Source organism: Mytilus edulis, chromosome 11 (assembly GCF_963676685.1).
Source record: "Mytilus edulis chromosome 11, xbMytEdul2.2, whole genome shotgun sequence".
NCBI classification, from domain to species: domain Eukaryota; kingdom Metazoa; phylum Mollusca; class Bivalvia; order Mytilida; family Mytilidae; genus Mytilus; species Mytilus edulis.
In genome coordinates this window covers 12,485,998-12,511,452 of record NC_092354.1, presented here as the reverse complement: position 1 = coordinate 12,511,452, position 25,455 = coordinate 12,485,998, and the positions used below count along the sequence as shown (strand labels likewise).

The 25,455-nt window shown below is 31.3% G+C and overlaps 1 protein-coding gene across 1 annotated transcript; it reads left to right on the top strand.

Moving 5' to 3' along the window:
• Positions 1–11,522: 11,522 nt before the first annotated feature.
• Positions 11,523–20,436, top strand: LOC139493928 (uncharacterized). Its single transcript, XM_071282100.1, has 7 exons — positions 11,523–11,683; positions 14,512–14,547; positions 15,966–16,142; positions 16,672–16,769; positions 17,139–17,226; positions 19,483–19,709; positions 20,358–20,436. Exons 1-7 carry the CDS (start codon positions 11,620–11,622, stop codon positions 20,361–20,363), a joined length of 696 nt encoding a protein of 231 aa, XP_071138201.1. The 5' UTR covers positions 11,523–11,619; the 3' UTR covers positions 20,364–20,436.
• The last annotated feature ends 5,019 nt before the right edge of the window (positions 20,437–25,455 follow it).

The window sequence follows — 25,455 nt, the reverse complement described above, 5'->3', positions numbered from 1 at the left end:
AAGAAAATAGAAATACCAAGGATTTGTATAGTTCTTCTATACAAAAACTTTGAAAACTTAGAATTTTGTACTCAAAAAGGGGAGAGTTACATCATATTTTAAACAACTTTTTCTAAAAGAGGGGTCCACTTATTTTGAATCATGAATATTAAACTGTTAAAGTAAATGTGTTAATTTAACATGATTAAAGTCCAGGAATATTACAAAATTTTTGGACATTTTTTGACCATTTAATACTAGCTATAGATAGATATATAGTTCTTTGAGAAAATATGAGCCCTTTTGTACAAACAAATATATTATAACTTATATGATCCATCATAAAACATGTAAAAGGGATATTTATAAAATTAAGGGGCAACCCCAAACTGATTATGACTTGGATGGAGAATTGTATCATTGTCAGTCACACATACATAGACCAGATTTAATTATTTCTTGGTGAACAGGAAAAAAATACTTCAGAAATTAAAAAATGTCAAAGTACAAGTTATAAATCAAGTTTTAATATTGTCAAAACCTACTATTTTATGTTTACAAAAAAAAAATATAATCGCTCGCCTTTACTTTTCAAGCTTCGCCTCAAAAAATTTCAAATTAAATATTTTTTTATTAAAATTTTCAAATCGCTCGCTCGCCCCAAATTTTGGAGTCCAAAAATCCGTAGAACAAGAAATTAATTTGGTGTGGCCTAAATACAGCTACAGAGCAAAGAATGAACAGATCATAATTTAAATGAAGTTGTCTTAAATCAGTGCAATGGATGTTCCTTAATTACTGAAGAAGGGATAATATTTTTTACATGATCATTTCAGTTCAGTTAAGTAGTGGCACTAAGTTTTATTGTTTTATAAAATGTATTTGAAGTGAGTGGAACACTGTACAATAAGGGAGCTTACTATAATTTATAAATTATTTGTGGCATTCTAACTTTGATGATCAGGTAAACCACAAATTTAAATGTACAAACAAGGGTTTTAATTGAAATAGGGTTTGTAAGAAGAATTTGGCAAACAGCAACATCAAACATCATAGAACATAACAACATGTGTCTCAATCCACTAATATTAGTATCCAACAATGAATATAAATCAATGCTATCTTATTTGTTGCACTTCAGATAATGTGTATTTTTGCAATCCACCAGTCCATTGTAAGAATTGGTTTATAGTTCATTCCCTTTAATTAACACTAACTATATTATTTAATATTTATGTTTGGAAGTAGAACAGTTGTTATTGTATGAGTGAATTATATTGTTATGTTTGTTTTCTATATAATTTGTTGTAATGACATTTCTATATCCTATAGATTTTGCTTGGATCTTGTTAGTGATAAGTTTTTGTATGATGCTGCTTGAGTGATATGAGCTTTTCTGATTGAGAGTACTGTGAAAGTATTTTTATTCGTGGGGTACCAATTTTCGTGGTTTTCGTGGATGACTTTATCCACGAATTTAAGTGTCCAACGAAATAAAACAACCATTGTCCAAATGAAGACATGGAAAGATCCCCATGAAGGTTTGACTACTGATATGGTCTAGAGAATATATTGCATAACCTCGAATCAGAGAATACTTTAATAGCAGTCACAGAACATAACTTTTGATCTTTTAATTCTCATAAAATAATTTTTTTCCGATGAAAGTCAGATTTCTGATATTGATATGTTAGTATGATAAAGTGTTCATTTTATATCCTCATAATTCTCGTACATATGAGAAATAATAGTTTAATGCTGGGCTTGATTTTGATAAGAATTATTTGACAATTCAAGATACGTTTATAGCATTTGTTTATGATACTGATTTATTTAGGTGACATGTTTATGGCCTAATTAACACCTTTGATGGTCCTTAATCTGATGATCACTTTATCTTGGGTTAATTAGTGTTTTCACTACGATTTACACGGGTCAAGGTTTTCTTTGCAATTTCCTTCAATCCAGACTATTTGTAACCTTCGTTCATAAGGCTTTAATTATTTTTTTTTTAGAAACTGAAATCCACGAATTTAAAAACCCACGAACATATAAAACTTGCTTAAACCACGAAAATTAATATCCACGAATTAAAGTACTTTCACAGTATGAGAATGTATGCAATCATGAGTCCTAAGTCATTACTGTTGCCTTTGGAAGCAGCAATAAACAGATTTTCATTTGGCTTTAAACTAGAGGATGACATTGTTGCTGAGAAATACCATCAATAATCTCCATGACAACTAGGAAGTGACAATGTTATTTTATTATTTTATCAGTCAATCTGTGATTGAAATTTTTGTAAAGAAATCCAATTTGTTATGCTATGATTATTCTTGTATTGTTAAATTATGTACTTGCAATTTTTGAACAATGACCTTTGTATCCTAACTATAATGAAAAAAGTGAATAACTGTAACTGACATTAACATCAGGTTACAGGAATGTTTTGAAATAAGATTTGTTTTCTAATAGTGATTCACCCCACCCCAAAAATGTCCTGTTTTATTCATTCATACATAAAAGTCTCATGCACACCTTTTCATTTCATACAAACATTAAACTGTGTTTAGCCACCGAGTTAATGACATTAACAGTACCACCATTTCTGTACTTGAAACACATTGCCATCATTAATGTCTGTTCAGGGATACTTGAGGCCAAATTATGGGAAAATCCAAAACAAGAGCTTATAGACCAAAAATAAAGTCAAAGTCGGTTCACAAATCAGAGAATCAGAGCTTTGCATTGGGGAAATATAGTCTTTAATTTCAAATATTTTCCAAAATCATGTAACAGCAATTCTTACAACACTAAATCCGTATTTTCATGTGATTATCTAAGTTCTGTCTACTGGGTTAGAGGTATCATTACTGGTAGTAACAGTATAAAGTCTTCTGCAGTAGATACTCATTTTGACATATCAGTATGAATAGAATGTTACTTTATGTTTTAATTGTTGATGGAAATCTACACATTTTTGTTCCTAATACTTACCTATAACATTCCCAGTTGCGTATAAATATGTCTCTCTGTGATCATCATGTGATTCTAACAGTCTCATAGGTACATTTGAACTTGAAGATCTAGATGAAACCGATTTATATTGATTTTTCATTGATAATTAAGTAGTCTTTCTTTGATCATGTTGTTGATGTTTAATAAGAGGAAAAGTCCTTAATGCATTATGTATTTTTCATTAAATTTAGTTTCAATTATTGTCGATCAATCATATTTATGATACACTTTTGTTACTTGACCATTTTTATGTTTAAAACAGTTAATAGCAAGAGATCTTTGTTATGTTCAAAAGACAGTTTCCAGCATTTAATTTTGAAATTATTTTTATTCATTTCATATTTTACTGATACATGTACATGGACAGTTGTAGTCACAGTTCACATAAAAACACAATTTGGGGTTACAGTGTTTTCCATGCATCCAGAAATTTGTCAAACCTTTATGGAATTTCATGAAACTTTCACAAAAGTTTTTTTTTTTTTAAATATCATTAAATAAAATAAACTTTTGTATTTTTATGATTGTTCTGCATTAAGTTTTTTCAGACAACATTACAATATTGCACTGACAGCTGCCGACAAGTAAAGGTTTTTTTTGTTGTTGTAAGATTTACAGCTCAGTAAGGATTGTTTTTATATTTCAAAAATACTAAAAGTATAAAATTTTGAAAAGAAAAGAAGAGTTTGGCAGGCAAGTCTTCTAATGGCAATACATCAATAAAACCATAGGATTCCAAATCTCGGATAAAATGTAAGAAACGAAAGCTGCAAACACCCTTTATATTTATAATTGAACTAAAATAAATTGTATGAATACTGTATAAACTAATGCTGATAAGGAAGCAAATTATGAAAGAAACTCAATTTCTCGAGTTTTTGTACCTGAAGCTCTTGTTCTACAGGTATAAGGTTAGATTCAATATATTTCATAGTTGACTCTGAGCTTTAATTGTGTGGGGAGAAATGTATGTTTTTAGTAAAATGTTTTCAGAATTTAGATGTGTTGTCAGACATGAATGTAAATAATCATTTCAGATAATATATATTTTAATAATAAAAATATTTGTATTTGTTTTTTAATTTTATTAATTTTTCGAATTAGTACCATTCTATAAATAAGACATTTTTTCACAAATAATCCTTCCCTCAAATAGACATATACCAATGATTTGGACCTACTGTCTGTTAATGTCCTTATTAAAAATAACAAAATATCTGTAATACAAGCATTTTTAAATGCTACATTAAAACCTTTGTATAGACTTATTAAGAAGGGATATAGTTACGATACTGTTGTCAGGTCATTAAAGATTGCATATTTTGGCGTTAATATTGATTCACTTATAGGGTCTTTGCATCGGAACTAAACACATTTATTCAAAAACCAGTTGTTGGCATGACACGGCTTATGTTCTTCTCATATATATTATGATGGTATGATACTAAACCCCTAAAGGGAAGGATTGTGCCTGATGTTCATATGATGAAATCATAATCTTTCAGTCAGTTTAATTGAAGTCTGGAGCTGGCATGTCAGTTAACTGCTAGTAGTCTGTTGTTATTTATGTATTATTGTCATTTTGTTTATTTTCTTTGGTTACATCTTCTTACATCAGACTCAGACTTCTCTTGAACTGAATTTTAATGTACGTATTGTTATATTTTACTTTTCTACATTGGCTAGAGGTATAGGGGGAGGGTTGAGATCTCACAAAAATGTTTAACCCTGCCGCATTTTTGCGCCTGTCCCAAGTCAGGAGCCTCTGGCCTTTGTTAGTCTTGTATTATTTTAATTTTAGTTTCTTGTGTACAATTTGGAAATTAGTATGGCGTTCATTATCACTGAACTAGTATATCTTTGTTTAGGGGCCAGCTGAAGGACGCCTCCGGGTACGGGAATTTCTCGCTACATTGAAGACCTGTTGGTGACCTTCTGCTGTTGTTTTTTTCTATGGTCGGGTTGTTGTCTCTTTGGCACATTCCCCATTTCCATTCTCAATTTTATATGTTTATTGTCATTCATATTTTTAAAAAAATATCTTCAAAACTTCAACGTGTATCCTTTTTGACATCATTGCCCAGAACTATACTGCAAAATGAACCTAATGTTTCCTGTTTGAATTGTTTTACACTAATCATTTTGAGCCAACTTGCCATTTGTTGTGAGCCAATGCTCCATGTTGAATGCTGTACTTTTGACCTAATGAGTTATAATTGTTTACTACTACTGAATTGTGACTTTAATGAAGTGTTGACTAATTGGTACTCATATTACATCTTCTGTTTTTTTTATATCTATGTGAATTTTCACAATTATGCCTACATTCACACTTGCACTCATGTTTGAAATGATTATTTCTTGGCTTTTAGCTAGAAATAAATTTCGAATTTAATCAGTTTTGATATTGGTAGCAGAATTGATGCATGAGTAAAGAACAAGAAGACACATTTCATAGGGGACACATTTCATAGGGGACACCATTCATAGGGGACACCATTCATAGTTATCAAAGGTTCCATGATTATAATTTAGTATGCCAGACGTGCGTTTCGACTACATTACTCATCAGTGACATTCATAATCAATTATTTGGCAAAACTTTTTAATGAACTGATGAATGGAGATGGAGGTAGAAATATAACCTTTGATCTTAGCCTCAATTACTTGTTAATGAACCAATCAAACGCATCTCATTTAAGCTAATAGCTGTTGTTGTATCTCAGATGCATCATAAAGCATCCAATCAGAATCTATATGCGATACATAACAATTTCTACTTGTTGCTACACGTAAACGTTGTGATTTAAATGGGCTATGGCATAATTGTGCTTATTGCAATAAACGTCTTTTATACCACTAACCATCTGAAACATGTATTGATATGATTTAATTCAGTTGGCTATAACTTATGCCTGTCTGATGACAAATGATGGAACAGTAATAGTATAGAACTGAAACATTTGTGATATTGATAAACGTTAGTTGGGTCTTCCCTGCATGACGTCAGAGGAGTGAACCATACTAAAATACAGCTGAATCATATATTAATAGTTGGCTATTCCTGGCTGACGACAAAGGAGTGAACAATACTAGAATACAACTGAAACATGCATTGATATTTATTTGGTACATAACACTACAGGGAGATAACTCTGTTAAATCAGCTGAACGTTTGAATCATGTTTGATTGCTAAGAAAATATGAAGCTTCTCAATGATCAAAATTAGTGTCTGTCAAACTGCTATATATCCAACCCAATCCTTTCCGATAATGTGGTTAGTTCAAGTTTTTTGAAATTTAGATATTTTTGTCAAAGGGTCGAAGTAAATATTTTTCCAAAATTTTATGAAAATTAAACGAGCCAAATTAATTTAAGTCTAGGTATTAGGTATCACCTGAAATTAGTTGGTTTTTAGTCATTCATGCCTGAAGTCAAAGAAGTGAACCATATTAGTATACAGTTGAAGTAGTTATTTAAATCAAATAGCTATAATTCTTTCCTGCCGGATGTCAAAGGAGCCACAAAATATTCATACCAATATAAAACTGTTGTATGTATTTCTATTGATTAAATTAAGGATCGTCGCTTGTTTTTGATTTTTTTGCCATATATTCGGAACCCTCAGGTTTTATCCATGTATTATCTTTAAAATAATTCCCGAGTAACCCCTTGTTTTATTTTAATAAGTTTCTTACATATAGTTTAAAAAGCCATATGAGAAAATCATATAAAATCCTTTTAATTTTTTTATAACTTTTGAAAGAAAAAGGGTGCCAATGTTGAATATATGAAAAGTCTAGAGAGAATTATTTCCCGCCAAATTTTCAATGGCCTATATTTTGAAAAACAACTACACGGACTCTTTCTTCATTTTGAGTTCCTTGATTTGTATACTTTAAATTAATAGCAGTCTTTTAAAAAGCTTGTTATTTTGAAATAGAGTAGCGAACATCCTTAACTTGGATTGAGATCCAATCTGTGTAAATGACATAAAAAAATGTAGACGTACTAGTTTGAATATAGATCCATTTATCATCATGTTCTTATCTGTTATATCAAAGCATGTTCTGATACAAAAGTTCATGACTTTCATATGTTCGCTTGCTATAATAGAAAAAATCTAATTTACTTGAGCCCACTCTTTGGAGACATTTTATCAAATTATCAAATTAACTGACAATCAAAATGTATTAAACAGCATAGCTGAAATCGAACAATAATGCTGACTCTTTCCAAATATATTATGTTTGTCTCTAGGTGGAGTGTGTTGGACCGGATGGTTAATTACATAACTATTTGATATTATTTTTTTAATTTTCTATCTCAAAAAAAATTGATTTCAGCGTTTGAGGCGATACAAATCCGAAAAAATGCATCGAACTATTGAAAAGTATTATTTTCATTGAATTCAATTATGTAAACATATGGTGACAAAATGTTACAGGTTTATTCAGAACGTTAAAAAAATCGACATTTTACTTCCTTGTACAGTTTCTGATTTTATTGGTTTAAAACTTACAACTTGTTTTTTTTCACAACTTTTTAGTGACATCTTTTTCTTTCAAATGAATTATGTTTATGTTTATGATCATCTTAGAAGAAAACGTTAATTACTAAAACGACAAATTAAACAATTATTTCATAAACAGTCCTATTTTACTACCAAATGCCACTGGTTCTCTCCACTAATGCAACTTGGCCGCCACGAAATTGCACAGTAGTATTGAAAGTGGTGTTAACACCAATCAATCTATCAATAAATCAATCAACCTAATACCAATAAGATGTTATGTTGTCCAACAATAGAGAAAGGGTGTCCAGATGTTCGACGATATCGTTTCTTATACTGCTGTAAAAGACTTCTCGGTCAATGTAGTTTTGAATTTCAATCAATAACCTCTTTCTATTTTTTGAAATACATTGAAATAAACGAAAAAGTTAAAAATGATAATTCTTACTTGATACAGGCATTTTCCTATGTAGAATATGGAGGATTAACCCTGGTTTATATAGCTAGCTAAACCTCTCCCTTGCATGATATTCGATGTTATTGACAACAACGTGTAAACAAAACAAACAGACATAGTAGGTAAAAATGTAAAAAAATAATGGTATAGCAGACAACATTGTTTTATAATCTCAATAACTATACAAACAAGCAAATATATCGACAAAGTTAAACATAAATACATTCAGACAAAACACATAAGCAACAACGAAAGACAAGAATACTAAAATTTACCATAGCACAATAACACAATGAAGGGATGTGTAAGTACCGAGCTATGTCAAGCTATGCCAAAATAGACTTAACAGTCAAAGTAATAATACAATTAGCATAACACGTTATTAAGAAGATAATCTAGAATCTGTACGCTAAAACCATCGTGTATTATTTGATAAGTTGATACGAAATGTTTATCAACAAGGTCATTCATTGTCTCTTTCGATGAAATTATCTATAAAATGTCCTTATTTGATTGAACTATTCTTTTCACTTTCTGTTGACGAATACTTCTTTAGGACATATAATGGTTACCAGTTGATAAAGTGCGGTATACAAAATATGAATAAACTCACCATAGATACCAGGAATGACATTTTGTATTTTTGTAAGACGCGCGTTTCCTCTACGAAAGACTCATCAGTGACGCTCAAATAGAAAAAAAGTTTAAAAAGCAAATCAAGTACGAAGTTGAAGAGCATTGAGGACTAAAAATTCTTAAAAGGTTTGCCAAATACAGCTAAGGTATTATATTCCTGAGGTGGAAAAGCCTAAGTTTTTAAATTAACTGTTTACAAAACTTTAGAATTTTTGAAATACTAAGGCTTTTCTACTTTAGGAATAGATTACCATAGCAGTATTTTGCAAAACTTTTAGGAATTTTTGGTCCTCAATGCTCTTCGACTTCTTACTTTATTTTGCCTTAATAACGGTTTTCGATTCGAGCGTCACTGATGAGTCTTTTGTAGACGAAAAGCGCATCTGGCGTAAAAACAAATGTTAATCCTAGTTTTTATGATGAGTTTATATAAAATATGATATTTGTAGAATAACCATTGTTGACAAATCATAATTATCTGTCAACCTTTAAAGATTTAGTTATATGCAGGAAAAGGAGAATAGATAATTAGATTATAATAAAATAGTCTGCTAAATTGATATGAATGAGTGTAATTTATATAAATAAACTTCTGACTATCCTAAGACCATCATAAGACACCTTTCTTGTAGTCATAACTTTATGAACAATTTTAAGAGATGTCCTAAAAGGACCACTGTTGAAATATTGAATAACTTATAATAGATACACTAGCTTCCTGGTACAGACTATTATGTGATTTGTCACTCTCTAAACTTCCTATATATTTTTGTAACAACAGTTTTGTAACATCTGTAATTTATAGTACATTTTGTTTTAACTCTTTTTTTCTTAACGTCAATAAATAATAACGATGACTGAAACAAGTTAATGTACATTGACAGTTAGATATGCAAGTGAGAATGCAATAAATTCCTAATCAATAATTCACACAAACACATATATATATATATATATGAATATAAGGGGCTAGTTTAATGGTTAACATCACTGGTCGATACTGGTGGACTATCAAGTCGAAGGACTCATCAGCTCAGTACTAAGTCTCTACTGATATGATAGAGTATCGTGAGCACAGTAGTCATTTCTACTGATTTACTGATATGATTAGGGTGTAGTCATTTCCATTGCTTTACTGATATGATTAGGGTGTAGTCATTTCTACTGATTTACTGATATGATTAGGGTGTAGTCATTTCCATTGCTTTACTGATATGATTAGGGTGTAGTCATTTCTACTGATTTACTGATATGATTAGGGTGTAGTCATTTCCATTGCTTTACTGATATGATTAGGGTGTAGTCATTTCTACTGATTTACTGATATGATTAGGGTGTAGTCATTTCCATTGCTTTACTGATATGATTAGGGTGTAGTCATTTCTACTGATTTACTGATATGATTAGGGTGTAGTCATTTCCATTGCTTTACTGATATGATTAGGGTGTAGTCATTTCTACTGATTGATTTACTGATATGATTAGGGTGTAGTCATTTCCATTGCTTTACTGATATGATTAGGGTGTAGTCATTTCTACTGATTTACTGATATGATTAGGGTGTAGTCATTTCTACTGATTTACTGATATGATTAGGGTGTAGTCATTTCCATTGCTTTACTGATATGATTAGGGTGTAGTCATTTCTACTGATTTACTGATATGATTAGGGTGTAGTCATTTCCGTTGCTTTACTGATATGATTAGGGTGTAGTCATTTCTACTGATTTACTGATATGATTAGGGTGTAGTCATTTCCACTGATTTACTGATATGATTAGGGTGTAGTCATTTCCATTGCTTTACTGATATGATTAGGGTGTAGTCATTTCCATTGCTTTACTGATATGATTAGGGTGTAGTCATTTCTACTGATTTACTGATATGATTAGGGTGTAGTCATTTCCGTTGCTTTACTGATATGATTAGGGTGTAGTCATTTCTACTGATTTACTGATATGATTAGGGTGTAGTCATTTCCGTTGCTTTACTGATATGATTAGAGTGTAGTCATTTCCATTGCTTTACTGATATGATTAGGGTGTAGTCATTTCTACTGATTTACTGATATGATTAGGGTGTAGTCATTTCCGTTGCTTTACTGATATGATTAGGGTGTAGTCATTTCCGTTGCTTTACTGATATGATTAGGGTGTAGTCATTTCCATTGCTTTACTGATATGATTAGGGTGTAGTCATTTCTACTGATTTACTGATATGATTAGGGTGTAGTCATTTCCGTTGCTTTACTGATATGATTAGGGTGTAGTCATTTCTACTGATTTACTGATATGATTAGGGTGTAGTCATTTCCATTGCTTTACTGATATGATTAGGGTGTAGTCATTTCTACTGATTTACTGATATGATTAGGGTGTAGTCATTTCACTTGCTTTACTGATATGATTAGGGTGTAGTCATTTTCATTGCTTTACTGATATGATTAGGGTGTAGTCATTTTCACTGATTTACTGAATGATTAGGGTGTAGTCATTTCCACTGTTCCACTTACTCATAATAGACATTTCTATAACTCTCCGTTTTAATTAAGAAACTGAGGATTCAACTGCCTCCAGCAAAGTTGATTATATATGGATTTGCCTAATACTTTTTTTATTCGCACTCATCAACTGTTTCAGCTTCAGTACATCGTTGACCCCCTAAATGTTAGACAACATGCATTGACAAAATGCACGCTGTCTAAAATTGTAGTTTCATCAAGAAAAGCACTTCAGACGCCTGCTATTATAAAGTGTTGTATGTTTTTCTTATTTATTTATGAATATCAGATTATTTTTACTGTTTCACTTGAATCAATATTGAAAAAATAAAAAAATAAAAAGATTTCTACTAATAACAAAATGAACACATATAATGATATGATTGGTCAAAACGAATTAGTTTTAATGGGTTTATGCGTCATTCATAATGTGCTATATGTATATAAACTGCTGCATGTTAGTTTTCCTTAAAACGTGTTACTCAACTATCTGTGCATAAGTTACAGCGACAAGAATGAAGTTTTCGATTAGAATTATTACAATTTTTTTGATAATGTTTTATCTTCCAGTCATTGAAAGTAAGTATGTTTACAGAATAATAGAAACGGCATTGAAAATACATCATATGATTTAAGGTTCATCATAAGGAATTGAAAAATATGGCCGTGTTTACACCTCCAAAATTACTATGAGTACAGACGAACTGGTACATCCAGGAAAGTTTTAAGGCATGGCAGGAACTAGATATATAAAAGTTATATGAAGTCTACGTTTCAGAAAATTAAAAACTTACCTGGATTTTGATGTTCATTTTTTTCCAGTCTGCAGAAGATAGCAAAATAAACAAACACCCGAGTTTCATTTGATACGGTCCACTCAGTTACACAGTTTAAACCTGTTAAATAACCTATTGTTTACAGGTGTCTATTGTCCATCTATTGTCCATTTAAATCAATACCACTCACAACAATGATTATATGAGGGGAGCTTCTCAATCGTTTTCACTACTTAATTAATTTTTGCACCTTCTGCAGGAACGAAAAAAAAATGGATAGCAAAATCTAGAAAAGTTTATAATTTTCTGAAACATAAAATGCATTTAAAATTTATATATCTAGTTCCTGCCATCCCTTAAAACTGTTGCAGGTGTATAGGTTAGTCTGTACTCAGAGTAAAATTTGGGGTGTAAATACGGCCATTTTAGCCAAAAGGTTATGATGAACCTTAACTCGACAGGCATGATTTTGGTCTTTTAATTTCTCGTTTGAATTGGTTGATAAATAATTTGTGTGTGTTTGAAATCTTCTCATTTTCTCAGCTGTTATGATTAAAGTATTTCTCTGTTTACCGATCTTTTAACTATATATATATCATATTACAAGGCCGGATACTCGTAACATAAATAATTTGACAAATATATGTATGAATATATAGAAGAACAAAAAATTTGCGAAATCAAATTTACAGATCTAACATTGGTTGTTTAGACGAATCATATATACAAAATGTATTTTCAGCCTTTTATCACCATCACTACTGGTGATCAGATGGATAAAATCTGTTGTGGAGTTGTCACTGGTTCAGACGTACTTATAGTATAAGTATTTCTGTGACTGCATCTTACATTAATTTGTAGGATCCTTTACAATAGATAATTAAATTGATCAGTAACAATTTCATCTACATGCCTGATATATCATGTACTGTGTTACAACGCTAGATTAAAACTGACGAGGAAAGGTAACACCCGCCCACTGAGAGCTTTTTTTTGTAGAGCCTAGGTGGTCGAGTGGTCTAGCGCGTCGGGCATAGTGCTAGCCGATTTGGTGCCACGATATCTCAGTAATATGAGTTCGAATCCAGGCGAGGGTAGAACAAGATCTGACATTGTTAAGCTGATGTTTAGACGAATTATCTATCTATATATATATATATAAATGAAATTAAATTTCAAAATGCTCTTAAAGTCCTTTAATTCTCTACATTTTTATCCAACCGGTTTCACATCTTTGTGATAATCATGGATGAATGTAACTAACGGTAACGTAACGTCACGATAATAAGTCTGTAACAATGCATTAAAGGGACGTAACCCTTACAAAAGTAACGTCTTATCTGTTAAGGCTTGGTTTCTACTTTTGTATAAACATATTTTCTTTATTAATTCTCATTTTTTCTGTGAATTGGTCGTCACATTGGTAAAATGGGAAAACATAGTATTTGGGTGATTTGTTGCTAACGCATAAATCCAGGTGTTCATTTACGTTAATCATCCTAATTTCTTTATGTCGGATTTGTTGACGGTGAACAGTAAATCTTTTCCGTAAAGTGTTTCCTGTTTGTCCAATATAATCTTTTTTACACCAATTACATTTGATGACATAAATTAAATTGCTCGATGCACACGTGAAAGAGTTTTTAATAGTGAAAATCTCTCCTGATTAAAATTCATATGACTCTCCTTCCATAATATTTTGACAAATACTGCAATTTGAACGTCCGCATTTTTTTACAGAAGGAATTGTATCATCTTTGCTTAATTTCGCGCTGGTGAGTAATTTCTTCAAGGATTTTGACTATCTTTTACTCTTAATAATTTTCTGTGTAGCAAGGGCTCTTTTCATTCTTTGATCTTTCATTAAAGTTGGTACATTTTGATATATACGCCTCTGTATTTCGTGGGTTATACATATATAGATAAATATATCCTACTAAAGATTTAATAAATATCTAAGAAATATGTAGGAGGGAAGAAATCAATTTCCTATCAATTACGACATCACTTGTTTGTCATATTTTTATTGTACGAATTGACGAAGAATCATTTATCGAATCACGTGATATCTTCATTAATCAATGAATTAACCATAAATGAACTACAACAACCAACTAATTTAAAGTGTAGAACGCGTGATCAGTTTTAGTTTGTTACCCCGATTTTGTTTTTTGTCCATGGATTTATGAGTTTTGAACAGCGGTATACTACTGTTGCCTTTATCTAAATAACATACGCTGTGTTGATTATTTTCTACTGGCATACTAACTTTATACTGTGAATTAAGACTGATTGTGAAACGAATTATGTTATTCAGTCAAGACTTTGTATATCTACATTCAATTTGCCTTAAATCGATTATACAAATAGATAGTTTATATTAATTTCATAAGACAAATAGGTACATAAAAAGAACATACATGTATTGCTCTAGTTTGTCTTTCCCTTTGTAATCGCTCGAAATGCCATAGTCTTTGCACGATGTTTAAGAAAATTGCTTTTGAAAAAATCTACCTGATTTATGCGTCCAATATGATATACTAGAAATTGTGCTTTAATCTGAAAAAAGGTGATATGGAGCATTAAATGTTTTGATGTAACAAAGATTAATAAATGATTTGTTTATTTTAGTGAAAAGTAAAAGATGTCACAAACATCCAAATCCTGGTAAGTTTTAACTATTTCCTACTTTATGATAAAGCATTGTAAGAATTACCTCGTTTTTGTCGTTGTTGGCTTTTTAACCGTTATGATTATGACTCCACGCAAATAAACAGCATGGCTTTCACAATTAATTCAATATTCCTTTTTTTAGAGCTTTTATTCAAGACTAAGAAACATTTTTCATAACAGACAAAATTTATATTAACGATAATTCCCCTTTGAATCGATTTCCTAAGCAACAAAATATTCTTCAGACCAACATTTAAGACTTCAGTGAAAAATAACATTATTCTGTTTTAGTTAGGCTGAGGATTTCCGTTTTAGTCACATCCTTCATTAAGCACATTAAGAATTCATGAATTAATCAATTTTGTGATTTTACTTTTTGCTTTGTGTACATACCTTTCTGGTCCAATTTGTTAACTCCAAGTACTTTTTGGGTTTTATTTTTGCTATTATACTATTAAGTATAAAATGTATACGGGATATGGTAATAACATTACAATCACCAAATAATTTTGGTAATATATTTTGGGAACACTTTCCTTTTGTGAAATTAAACTATGACAGGCAACATCGTAAAAACCTATTACATTTGAAAATGCATTAATTATAGTATAACTAATCGCCGTATTTGAATATCAAAAATAAGATAGCGGCGTTCGGTCACAAATTGTCTTATTTTTGATATTCAAATACGGCGATTAGTTATTCTTTTTATTACATTGGCAAATGGCTTTTTTTTTATGAAATTAATGTGGAAAATGTAAGGAACTTTATCTTTTTCCTACGCATTGACAATTTGTTTTGATCCGACGTTATCGACGTCTTGACAACGCCTATTGTTGTATGACGTCAGAGAGTGAAATAACCACGTTTATTTCACATGTGAAATTATCGGTTTTTATCTAACTGGGAAATCAATGTAATTCATTGCAACCAATGTAATAATAACTGATATCGAACAATAATAGACAATACAAAGCAAATCAATTGGTAAATAAGAAAAAATGTAATAAGTTTTTCAAGTCATGAAATGTTCATACTTATACAAATGTTGCAGGCATGTGTTGTTACATTTCCTTTATTGTTCTGTAAGATTAAACATATCTTTTACAGTATAATGTCATAGATTATACTCGATAGTTTTATTTCATGATCGTATTTGTTTAAGCATGATTTTGTTTCTACAAACCTTCGTATTCAAAAGCCAACAAATGTTCCTTGCGGAATAAAATATGTTATATCAATATATGAAAAATCAATCTCGATACTAGGAATTTAAAAAAGATATGAGAAGTTTTTAAAGTATGGTTAATCTTATTTTACGAAAGTATACTCAATAGCTAATCTGTTGTATTGAGATAATAAAATCTAAATAATATTTTGAATGCACAGCACGTATTGCATTGTTTTTGTAGTTAAATGTCTCAGTCAACCAACCTTGTCCTGTGGTAACTGGAGTATGACCTTTGACCTACATGGAATAACGATCGGAAGTATTGGGAAACTGTCTTGCCCCTCGGATCATCCCCTTAGAGGGAATGACACAATATACTGTTTGGAATCTGGCTTATGGAGTCGGATAAAAGCTACATGTAACATATGTTAATAAAGTCATCTTTTTTACATAACCTATACGCATGTTTCATCTTTTAACTTTTGATAAATGGTATACAATTTAATGATAAAATTATATCTTGTATATTAGAGTTATATTTATCTTTTTTTTTTATTCAACTTACATATCTTCTTAACAGTTGAACACAGTTTGAAATTTAGGATTTCAAACAAATCGTATTACTTTGACATCAACTTATCAACAATTAATTATCGTTTTTCTAACATCATTTACAAGTTGTTAAATGTGGTATGAAGAAAATAAAAAAGATAATCTCAAAACGAAAAGAAAAGTGAATGTGTAGCACAACCATTCCTCATTATGCCACCCAAATAGAGACATGAAAAACAAAAAAACAATACCTTTATAACTAGAAGTTAAAAAAAAAAACCAAAAACATTTGACCTAGTACAGCTAGCGAAAGTAATATATGTAAAAATACAAAGGATAAGAAAGACGAACAGGAGTATAGTGCCTCCTAATTAAAATGTGTTTTCATTATATAGGTGTTCCAGATGATGTCAAAGATTCACGTTTCGCTTTATTCCAAGATTCACGGTATTATTTTGTGAAAGCAGAACTACAAACTTTTCCGCAAGCCGAGGTTTTTAATTAATCTATATATGTTTTTATGTTACCTGAATATATTCTGATATGTTTGATTTAACAATATTAATGGCACAAATAACCCTTAACTTATATAAATAATAATTGAAAAAAAGTTTGTTAATAATTTAATGCAATTCAAATCTTTATTACCATAACACTATATATATAGTATATAACACAACATAACAAAATAAACAATAAACAACAACATCATTAATAGTTAATTCATCCATTCTGAATCAACTATATCATGATTCGAGTAACTTTCTGTCACTATGTTTGTTGACATTGTTTGGTTTGTTGTATGATTTAAGTAAATGCACACTTAAGCATATAATAACTAAATATTTCTACTGTGTTGTAGGCAATTTGTTTAGACATGTGTGCGACACTCGTTGAAATAAACAACGAAGCGGAAAATAACTTCCTTTTATCTAAGGCAGAGTCGCTGGGTAAGCAAAAGTTTGAATTAAATATCCTTTCATCTATGATACATTCTTCAAAGTTAGTTAATGCAGCTTAATCTGATTGAAAATACAAATAAAAACAATAATTCATTTGGATTTGCGTGATATACATTTTTTAAACAGGGTGTTGCCCTCTCTGCCTCATATGTTACAAATATCCTAATAGAACAAGTCGGTAATTCTACTGGGTCAACTATCAAAGGTACCAGGATTATGATTTAGTACGCCAGACGCGCGTCTACATAAGACTCACCAGTGACGCTCATATGAAAATATTTATAAAGCCAAACAAGTACAAAGTTGAAGAGCATTGAGGATCCAAAATTCCAAAAAGTTGTGCCAAATACGGCTAAGGTAATCTATGCCTGTGATAAGAAATCCTTAGTTTTTCGAAAAATTAAAGTTTTGTAAACAGGAAATTTATAAAAAATGACCACATTATTGATATGCATGTCAACACCGAAATGTTGATTACTGGGCTGGTGATACCCTCGGGGACGAAACGTCCACCAGCAGTGGTATCGACCCAGTGGTGTAAATAGTTATCAAAGGTACCAGGGTTATAATTTAGTACGCCAAACGCACGTTTCGTCTACATAAGACTCATCCGTGACGCTCATATCAAAATATTTATAAAGCCAAACAAGTACAAAGTTGAAGAGCATTGAGGATCCAAAATTCCAAAAAGTTGTGCCAAATACGGTTAAGGTAATCTATGCCTAGGATAAGAAATCCTCAGTTTTTCGAAAAAAATAAAGTTTTGTAAACAGGAAATTTATAAAAATGACCACATTATTGATATTCTTGTCAACACCGAAATGTTGATTACTGGGCTGGTGATACCCTCGAGGACGAAACGTCCACCAGCAGTGGTATCGACCCAGTGGTGTAAATAGTTATCAAAGGTATGAGGATTATAATTTAGTACGCCAGACGCGCGTTTCGTCTACATAAGACTCATCAGTGACGCTCATATCAAAATATTTATAAAGCCAAACAAGTACAAAGTTGAAGAGCATTGAGGATCCAAAATTCCAAAAAGTTGTGCCAAATACGGCTAAGGTAATCTATGCCTGGGATAAGAAAAAATTAAAGTTTTGTAAACAGGAAATTTATAAAAATGACCACAATATTGATATTCATGTTAGTTTAAACATATTTATTTATAGTGGATTGGGAAACAAGTTTTGCAACTTATATTAATCCCTTTCCACTTTGCGGGTGCGAGTGCTGCCTTGTAGCGGCATTAGCCTGCTCTTTTTCGAAATCTACAAGGGTGTCTTTAACGTGCAAGAGATATGGCTCTCTCTTAACACGGGTCAGCCATTTATCGTCCCCTTCCGACGGACTATCATTGTTTCCTCGAGACCATACTCGCAAAGGGTGTCAAGGGAGAGCCGAAAATTCAGTTCCTGAAATATTCATGTTAACACCGAAATGTTGACTACTAGGCTGGTGATACCCTCGGTGACGAAACGTCCACCAGCAGTGGCATCGACCCAGTGGTGAAAATAGTTATCAAAGGTACCAGGATTATAATTCAGTACGGCAAACGCGCGTTTCGTCTACGTAATACTTACCAGTGACGCTCATATCAAAATATGTATAAAGCCAAACAAGAACAAAGTTGATATAAATTGAAGAAGATGTGGTATAATAAAGTTAGATAGGTTAGGATTAAGTTAAATGAATATGAATATTACAGTAAAAAGCCTCTTTTAACGAATTTATATCTTCGTTTGTTTATGTTGTGAAGCCTATTTTTACCGTATATTGCATATATTATCACGTCACGTTCAATGACATCATTTATACCGAACAGCCTTTGGTAACCCATTCATCAAAACGTCTACTACAAAGTATGTAACTGGTAATGATGGGCAAATTTTACATATACCCCAGTGTAAATGGTTTAGTTCTATCTGTCCTTATCTAGTATATTTGTGCTGTGACACAAACATGATTATGACAACTTTATTCTGAACTACTTATTATTAATTTAAACTGTCTTAAAATAACTATAAAATACTATAAATTTATAAATGAAGAACAGTTTAAATTTTCAACTGTTTCACAATTGACGTAAGGAATGTAGAAAATAACTTGGAAAAAAGAACTCACGAGTTTAATTCCCCATGTCAGTTACTTTTTTAATGTCGTATATTGGGGGTTTCGTCTTAATTAACAGTGTCATATAAAAGTGTTCACCAGCGTTACTAAAAAAAAACCTATCTTTTAAAGGACTAGTGTCTCCATGGATAGGATTAGAGTCAAAGGACGGTACTCGCTATGAATGGGTATCCGGGAATACAACAGAGACCAACTCGTTCGAAGACTGGGCAAATCCGAATACAATAATATATGAAGTAGGAAGATGCGTATATTTGGATGTTGGCAATAAGGCATGGTTTTCGAGAGATCAAAGTACTTGTGATAGCGCAAAGGACGAATTCATATGCGAATTTCAGGTAGTATCTGTTCTCATACGTGTAAAGTTGTTGTGGGTCGTTTGCTGTGTTTTTCCTTTGTCTGGTTTTTATATAGAAGATGTGGTATAACTAAGTTTTTCCTTTGTCTTGTTTTTATATAGAAGATGTGGTATAATTAAGTTTTTATATAGAAGATGTGGTATAATTAAGTTTTATATAGAAGATGTGGTATAATTGTGTTTTTATATAGAAGATGTGGAATAATTAAGTTTTTCCTTTGTCTTGTTTTTATATAGAAGATGTGGTATAATTAAGTTTTTCCTTTGTCTTGTTTTTATATAGAAGATGTGGTATAATTACGTTTTTTTATTTGTCTTGTTTTTATATTGAAGATGTGGTATAATTAAGTTTGAACACGAGCTCAATAGACAATTGAGGGTCACATAAAATACATGGATGACGTTTTTGTCTTTTGTTGATTTGCACCAGAATAAAAAAAGATAAGGTTATGAGTTGTAAACGATGTTGGTGTATTAATCTCCAATCAAATCTTATGTTGGTATTACAACTGTACTTGTATTAAGTATGGTCCTGTATTAGAAAGCGTGGGATCATTTGACGATTGATTCCATATGCAATATTACAATTTTCGTTGTATGAAAACTCCATGTATTTTGTATTTTGCAGATTTGATTGGTCATCACGACATGACAGAAAAGACGAAAAGAAAAAAGAAACAACTATTGAAATACAAATATAAAACAAACAAGTTTTTGTTTTATTTATTCAGAGGCAGATACACCAGTCAATACCAAACAAAGTTGTAACCATCGTTACTGTCGAATAAGTTAGTAAATAATTCGCCATATTTCTTTATTCGCACAGTGAAATTGTTGTTCGAACGAACATTGTTAGGTTATATTGGACTAATGTTTTGGAAAGTAAAATTGTTCAAGATGTCTCTACCTTGAAATTTTCAGATGCATCAGACAACCCTTTATTGGGTTGCTGACCCATAATTGGTAATACTAAGGTTTTTTTTGCAGTTTTTGATTATAATTTCGAATATTTTAATAGATAGAGTAAAACTGTAAACAGCAAAATTGTTCAGCACAGTAAGAACTACAAATAAGTCAGACATGAAAAAATGGACATAAAGAGTTGTCGCTTTTAAAGTAGACAGCAAAATTGTTCAGCAAAAAAGTTAGACATGGTCAATATGTTCAATTGACCCCTTTATGAGTTATTGTCCTTCAAAGTAAATTTTTGACATTTTTGGGTAAGTTTGTGTAATCTTTTACATAAATCTTCTCCTCTAAAACTATAGAGACAAATTTAACCAAATTTGACGACAATCACCATGAAAGTATCTTGTTAAAAGATGTGTCATAGAACCCTGCTACCAACCAACGAGTCTGACATCGCTAAAAGTAGAACATCGGGGTAAAAAGCCAGTTTTGTCTATTGTCTATTATTTTTTGAATCGTTATAAATAGAGAAAATCTGAAAGGAAAATATATGTTCAGAATAATGAGCCCTACTAATTGTCCATATTTGTCAAAACTGTCAGACAAATTCTTATAAGAGTTATTGCCCATAAATGACATTTTATGATTTTTTCTTAATTTTTGCCATTTATCATGCAAACTATGATATTTTGAGAGAAACACTTATTTTCCTGTTATGCCTCATTTAAGTTGAATTATTCTAGGATTTATTACTTTTTTGTTTTACTTGAACAAGTACCTATTAAGTTAAATTACCCTAGGGTTGTACCACTTTTTTTGTTTTGCTGGAACAAGTACCTAAAGTTAAATTACCCTAGGGTTGTACCACTTTTTTTGTTTTGCTGAAACAAGTACCTAAAGTTTAATTACCCAAGGGTTGTACCACTTTTTTGTTTTGCTGGAACATGTACCTAAAGTTAAATTACCCTAGGGTTGTACCACTTTTTTTGTTTTGCTGGAACAAGTACCTAAAGTTAAATTACCCAAGGGTTGTACCATTTTTTTTGCTGGAACAAGTAGGCCTACCTAAAGTTAAATTACTCTAGGGTTGTATCAGCTTTTTGTTTTTGCTGGAACAGGTATCTCAAGTTAAATCACCTCTAGGCAAGTACATCTTTTATTTAGATAAGAGATGATCAGCTACTTCTTAAATTAAAAAAAATCACTTCGGGTGTTTACTGAAATATTGATTTTATCTGGTTCAAAAAAATATGTTCAATGTTATTACGACTTATATTTATGAGATCATGTACTACCTAAGGGCATCTGGCCTCCCAAAGACTCACACTAACGCTCGAATGAAAATATAAAAACGCCAAACAATATTTAAAAGCATTCAGCTACGGTAATTTGTTTCTTGATTTGAGTGTCGTTTGTATTTCGAAATATTCAAAGTTTTGTTAACAATCCATACATTACCATATCAATGATAATTGATGGTAACACATAAGTGCTGACTTCTGGGCTTGCGACATTCAGGTTATAGCAGAAACCACAGCATAGAATATCAAATTGACTTTTGGCCTTGACCTCAATATCGAGGTTATATATCCTGTAGATCACATTTATGGTCGAGGTGATTTCTAATATAAGTGACAAAGCGGTTACCATCTCTTTGATCTCAATCGTGCCACTTCGTAATCAAATATTCGAACTTTCATGATTTATAATGAATATTGATAGACATCCATTAAAAATTTGGAATATGACTTTGACCTTTATTACCGTCTAATGAACGAATGTCTACATTATAAAAGATTTCTATGACTTATGATACGCGCTTTAGAATATGTGTTTTGGTTAACCTTATGGTAATGGTATTTTTCATACAGGCGATCTCAGGCGATACAGTCATTACTCTGCTTCCTTCTGTCAATTGCGTATTAATACTCATTCATTACAAAAGATATTTGTAAGATTACAAAATTTACGCAACATTGTGAAAAATTTACTTTAAAGGGCAATAACTCCCTGTTTATGTTGACCAATTTGTAGATCTTACTATGCTGAACAATTTTGATGTTTACAGTTTATCTCTATCTATTATCATATTCAAGATAATAATCAAAACCTGCACAGTTTCCTTAAAATTACCAATTCAGGGGCAGCAACCAAAAAACGAGTAGTCTGATGCGTCTGAAAATTTAATAGTAGATAGAATTTGACTTGTATACATTTTAACTCCGTCAGATTTTCTCTAAATGCTTGATGTTATCCCCATGTTTTTTAGCTATGGCGGCCGTGTTTGTTGATAGCATTTTATTTCATTTTAGTTTTAAATTAGATACCCTTAGGATGATTTAGGGCAAGATCTTAATTTGGCCCAGTTATTTCAGAGGAGAACATTTTTGTAAAAGATTTCAAAAATTGTGAAAAAATTGTGGAAATATTGACTTTAAAGGGCAATAACTCTTTATGGGGTCCATTGACAATTTTTGTCAAGTTGACTTATTTATAGATCTGACTATGTTGAACAATTTTAATGTATAGATTTTATCTCTGTCTTTTAAAATATTCAAGATATATATCAAAAACGACTAAATTTCTTTAAAATTACCAATTTTAGAGGCAGCAACCAAACAACGGTTTGTCTGATGCGTCTGAAAATTTCAGGCGGACAGATCTTGACCTGATGAATATTTTACTCCATATCAAATTTGCTTTAAATGCTTTTGACCCCAGAATCAAAGGCGTCTTTCCTGCCCACAAATCTTTCCTCAGCATAAGTTAAATTTCAACCAAACTAGGGATACTTATAACAAGTTATCCAGAAATCCTAAGAAATGTACAGATAAACATACGAAAAAGCAATTACAGTGTACCATATTATGCTCCCCAAAGCAAATTGTCTAGGAGCATAAAATATATGTGATATGATCTAAGAAAGTTTTTTTTTATTCAATTGAATATTTTATTGATTATACATGAGACACCTCTACATTCTGTATGGTTTATATTTAAAAAAAGTTATGAGACAAAAAAAAAGAAGATGGAATAGGGAAGTAAAATGATGGCAATAGGCAGGGGAATAAACAAACTTTTTTATTTTGATTTACAGCTATTCTATGTGTACTTGAATTTGTTTGTATTTTCACTTACCATCAGGAATTGGATGTGAATTAGAAAGACTGCTAGCTCTGAAATGTTGGCTATAACCACTCTGCTGTGTTCGTGTCACTGATCTCTCACTTTCGTTACGTGATAACTTTGGTGTCATTCTTGGACCACCTGAGTGGTAATGAGATATATCGCCGCTTTCAGATCCTGCTATTTGAGAAGTGTTTTTGTTTTGGTCCTCATTCATTGACTATTGAAGATAAATTAGTTCACGTTGCATGGTATCACTATTCCTCATTTAAATATACTATTGAAGATAACTTTGTCGCCGTTGCATAGTATCACTTTTCTCCTGATCTCTCGAAAGTTGTCGTTTGTGAGTCTGATATAGGGGAGGAGGTCTAAATATTACTGAACTTTCGAAAATGCCCGCTGACAATAGTTTCCAGTTGACAAAATGCATAATAGTACATTTAATGATACTCAATAGCTATTAGACATTTGTCTTTTAAAATACAACTGGCATTTCCTACTGATACTATGTGAAAACGTTTTTCTGGTTTTCAACACAGGTACTTGCCTCAGAATCCCCCCCCCATATACACCTTAATATGACAGTAATATATATATATGTTGTTGTACTGTTATTACGCTGTCCCAGGATAGGAAATGGTTGGGATCCCGCTAACATGTTACACCCAGCCACATTCTGTATGTATGTGCCTGTTCCAAGTCAGGAGTATGGCAAGCCGTTCTCGTCAAAACTATGTTTATACCATTTTACACACTGAGAATTAAAAAAAAATCACACTGAGATTTAAGAACCTAAAATAACACACTGAGAAATAGAAATTACACACTGAGATTTAAAAAAAACTGAAAAACTCACACTGAGATTTTAAACAGACACACTGAGATGAAATAAATTGAATAACAGACGATGGGAATTTAAAATTACACAATGACATTTCAAAAATACACACTGAGATTAATATGCAAATTACAAATGAATATGCATGAGATGAATGATTCAACATATCAATATCTTGGTCTCCTGAACTCTTGTGATTATAATGAATGCACTTCCTACAACCAACATTCGTAATAAATTTCAAAACTTTACAACTTTTTTTGCTAACTCATATTCATAAGATTGTTGCCTATAATTCAGATTATTACTAATCGTATATCGGGATTTTTTTGCTAAAAACTGTTTAAGCATGGCCCCTTTTTCAATAGTCTTTCATCTTTTATCCTGATTTAGCAATGTATTCTTTTATATTTTTGATAGGTATATATGCTATAATTGGCACTTCGGGAAAAAATTCACTGCATTGTTTGTATTTTTGCAGCTTGTTCCGATGTTTTCTTATAATTTTGATAAAGTTTATCACCATTTGGTTAACAAAGTTTTTCTATGTTTTTTTTTAAATATTTTTTTTAAACATTAGTTTTTATAGCGCCAAATTGAAGGACTGATGAGTTCTGTACCCTAGTTGTTTTAAACTTGTAATAGATTCAGATTAAGTATGCTAATTAAATATGTGCTCATAAAAAGTACGCATAAATCTCAGTGTGTAATTTTAAATTTTCAGTGTGGAATTTCAAATTCTCAGTGCGTGTTTTTTCAGTTTATTTTATCTCACTGTGTCTTTTTGAAATCTCATTGTGTAATTTTCAATTCTCAGTGTGTAATTTTATTTTTTTTGTAATTTCAGTGC

Coding starts and splice junctions, on each gene's coding strand:
- LOC139493928 (XM_071282100.1), top strand. CDS start 11,620: ATGAAGTTTTCGATTAGAATTATTACAATTTTTTTGATAATGTTTTAT. Junction 16,143..16,671: donor GAGTCGGATAAAAGCTACAT/GTAACATATGTT, acceptor TTCATTATATAG/GTGTTCCAGATGATGTCAAA. Junction 16,770..17,138: donor AAACTTTTCCGCAAGCCGAG/GTTTTTAATTAA, acceptor ACTGTGTTGTAG/GCAATTTGTTTAGACATGTG.